This window comes from Theropithecus gelada, chromosome 16, assembly GCF_003255815.1.
Source record: "Theropithecus gelada isolate Dixy chromosome 16, Tgel_1.0, whole genome shotgun sequence".
NCBI classification, from domain to species: Eukaryota; Metazoa; Chordata; class Mammalia; order Primates; family Cercopithecidae; genus Theropithecus; species Theropithecus gelada.
Genome location: NC_037684.1, coordinates 64,212,528 through 64,216,113, shown reverse-complemented (window position 1 = coordinate 64,216,113; position 3,586 = coordinate 64,212,528). Strand labels below are relative to the sequence as shown.

At 52.6% G+C, this 3,586-nt stretch overlaps 1 protein-coding gene across 1 annotated transcript; it reads left to right on the top strand.

Moving 5' to 3' along the window:
* The first annotated feature begins 563 nt into the window (after positions 1–563).
* On the top strand, positions 564–2,444 carry RNF227 (ring finger protein 227). The gene is made up of 2 exons (XM_025363010.1): positions 564–1,418; positions 1,520–2,444. Exons 1-2 carry the CDS (start codon positions 902–904, stop codon positions 1,564–1,566), a joined length of 564 nt encoding a protein of 187 aa, XP_025218795.1. The 5' UTR covers positions 564–901; the 3' UTR covers positions 1,567–2,444.
* Positions 2,445–3,586: the final 1,142 nt, after the last annotated feature.

Below are 3,586 nucleotides of genomic sequence, written 5' to 3'. Positions count from 1 at the left end.
CTGGGCTGCAGGTCCAGGAGAGGAGGGTGAGAAGGCAGCTGTGTGTGGGTGTGGCACCATGAGGGGAATGTGGGTTGTGAGTACCATGTCCTGTTTACCAGTGGGAGAAGTCAGACCCCTGAGTCAGAACTTATGCTGGGGAGCTTTACTGGGGCCATCACGATGTGTGGGTGTCCAGGCCTCCGGAAGGAAAGGATTCCCAGCATTCCTAAAGCCATGGTCCTGGAATCTAGGCCCCTCCTTAGGCTGAGATACCAGCTGAGAGTTAAGCAGTTTGGGGAGAATGAAGTTTAGGAAGCCAGCCTTACAAGCAACACCGAGAGGTCATCTATAATGAGAATTGAGGGCAAAATCGAGTCAAAGGACCCGGGACCAAAGGCTGGGCAGAATGGGCAGTGTTTGGAAACTGAGTGGGATTGTGAAACTCACTGCGAGCAACTGAATAGGCCGAGGGGGCTTTAGAGACCTGTGCCAATGATTGACGGCTGAGGCGCAGGGAGGGACCCGGGGATTTGCACATGGTAGAATTAAGGAGCGCTGGCGTTGCGTTGGGGGAAGAAGGAAAGCCCCACCCCGCTCCCCGGCAGTGGGGAGGAAGGGAGGAATGGGTGCCTCGGCCCCCAGGGCTCCAGTCCTGGCACGGCCTGGGCCGCCTCCCGGACTCCATCATCGCTGTCATGCCCGGCCTCAAGCCTCCACCGCCCCCACACGTGCCGCCACGGGGAGTGGCCCGATCAAGGCGTGACGCTTCGAAGGGTGGGGCCTCACTTATTCCCCTATTTAAAGGGGAAAGAGGCCGCGGCGCCGGCCCCAGGACCCGACCCGGGCCTCAGAAGAGTCAGTTCGTTCTGTTCACCGAGCCGGCCGCGTTAGCGACGCCCTCGAGTTCGCGGCGGGCACGATGCAGCTCTTGGTGAGGGTGCCCTCTCTTCCGGAGCGGGGCGAGCTGGACTGCAACATCTGCTACCGTCCTTTCAACCTCGGGGGCCGCGCGCCCCGCCGCCTGCCCGGGACGGCGCGCGCCCGCTGCGGCCACACGCTCTGCACCGCCTGCCTCCGCGAGCTGGCAGCGCGCGGGGACTGCAGCGGGACGGCCGCGCGCGTGGTGCGCCTGCGCCGCGTGGTCACGTGCCCCTTCTGCCGCGCGCCCTCGCCGCTCCCGCGCGGCGGCGTCACGGAGATCGCTCTTGACTCGGACTTGTGGTCGCGATTGGAGGAAAAAGCGCGGGCCAAGTGCGAACGAGATGAGGCGGGGAACCTGGCCAAGGAAAGCAGCCACGCTGACGGAGAGGCCGAGGAGGAAGGGGAGAGCGAGAAGGGGGCGGGGCCTAGGAGCGCTGGGTGGCGCGCGCTCCGGCGGCTCTGGGACAGGGTCCTGGCGCCCGCGCGGCGCTGGCGGCGTCCGCTGCCTAGCAACGGTGAGGGGCTGCCAGGGGAGGATGCAGGGGAGAGACCGCCGAGGAACACGGAGGTTGGTTGGCTTGCTCCTGCTACCGCTAACCCTTCTTCTTTCCCCCAGTGCTCTACTGTCCGGAGATCAAGGACATTGCCCACCTGACCCGTTGAACGTTGTAACCGAGGAACTCGGAAGCCACAGCCGAAAGAAGGTGGGAGCTGCAGCCTCGCGGGGGCTGATATCAAGACTACTGTGTCTCAGATCCCAGGATTGACATGTGATAAGAGAGATGAGCCGAGGGCAGGAGGGAACGCCCTGGGAGGTGTTGATGATGAGTTGGGGAGGCTCCTAGACGAACTCGCCCCCATCTACTGACTGTGCCAGTCTTACATTTTCAGGATGGAGTGGCCAAGGGATGATATAAACAAAGCCTACGTTACTGTGGGAAGAAGACAGACTGTTTTCTTAGCTGGGACTTTGGCTTTTGTCCAGGGTGGCTCTGGTGTGTGGGAGCAACAGGTCCCGTTTTAGCAATTCTTTGTCAATGGTTTGAATTTTTTTTTTTTTTAAGATGGGATGGGAGAGAAGAGGCTAATTTTCGCGTCATGTTAATCTCACTTCTCTGGCATGTAAGGGTGCTGGTATGCCTGCTGTCTCTCCACTCCCAGTTCTGTGTTCCAAAAATTGAGATGGCTCCCTGCCTATGACTATGATGAGGAGCCTTGCTTCATTTCAGAATCTACCTTCAGCCTGCTAGGGCAGGTATCAGAAATTCCAAAGGGCATTGATATGAGGCACCTAATTAGAGCCTATCAAAGTAGGAAAGGAGAGCCATTTGAAAGGCATCATATTTCAAACTTTTGCTATTATCTGTGTTATCTTTACAGTCACAGGGAACACTGGCGCTACTGAAAAGATACTTACACAATTTTAAGTGTCTTTAAAATTTGTGTCCCATAATGGGACATCACCTATTGTATATATGCCATGTATTCTATTTTAGAATCCTGTAAGTATCTTATGACCATATAGTCATAGTCAAGGACCAGCAGCGTTGGTATACTGTCGATGGAAGCGCACAATCTCACTCCAGGATCCCACTCCAGACTTCCTGAATCAGACTCTGCAGGGTTGTTTTTTTTGTTTTTGTTTTTGAGACAGTCTCACTCTGTCGCCCAGGCTGGAGTGCAGTGGCGCAATCTCACCTTACTGCAGCCTCTATCTCCCAGATTCAAGCGATTCTCCTGCCTCACCCGCCGGAGTAGCTGGGATTACAGGCGCTTGCCACCACACCTGGCTAATTTTTGTAGTTTTAGTAGAGATGGGGTTTTGCCGTGTTGGTCAGGCTGGTCTCACACTCCTGACCTCAGGTGATGCGCCCACCTCGGCCTCCCAAAGTGCTGGGATTATAGGAGTGAGTCACCGCGCCTGGCCAGACTCTGGCATTTTAACAATCCCAGGTGATTTGTGTGCATGTGAAAATGTAAGTATCATTGGTCTAGATCCTAGACTCTTTAAGATATCATCATCTGTAGGTAGAATATTTAAAACATAATAAGTATGACTGATAGATTATTTTATCCAAAGTTCTAAAGTAACATTCTATTGCTAAAGAAATCCTAACCTACTATGTTACATTTTTCTCTTAAAAATGTGAACTTATTAAGTATTAACCTCAATTTTTAGGGGTCTCCAACCTTTTAAAAATATTTTTGATTGACAAATCATATACACTTATGGTTTATAAACCTCAATTTTTGTAACCCTATTTTGGCATTTTCCTGTCCTTACATCTCAGCTTAAATGCTCCCTCTTCTGGGAGGCCGCCTTCTGCCTTCAGCATAGTAGAGCCTTTTCCCCACCCCTCTGTAACATAATGCCCTGTTTTATTTTTACTGCTTTTATTTTCATGCTTTGTGGGTGTCCTCACTGGAGTGTAAGCCCCATGGTAGCAAGGGCTGACCTGTGACTGTTTTACCTCCAGGGCCAACAGCAGTGTTACTGTATAATATGTACTCAATAAATATTTGTTGGCTTTATATCTTATTTTTTTAATATAATAGCCTTGTGAACTAAATGTCTGGCCTCTCTCAATCTCTGAGAATCTCTGTTTAGTGAGCAACAAACATCAAGGAAGTGCCTAGCAGTTCAAATCTTTGGTAAGCTAGACAGATCTGACCCTCAACTCCT

Coding starts and splice junctions, on each gene's coding strand:
- RNF227 (XM_025363010.1), top strand. CDS start 902: ATGCAGCTCTTGGTGAGGGTGCCCTCTCTTCCGGAGCGGGGCGAGCTG. Junction 1,419..1,519: donor GCGTCCGCTGCCTAGCAACG/GTGAGGGGCTGC, acceptor TCTTTCCCCCAG/TGCTCTACTGTCCGGAGATC.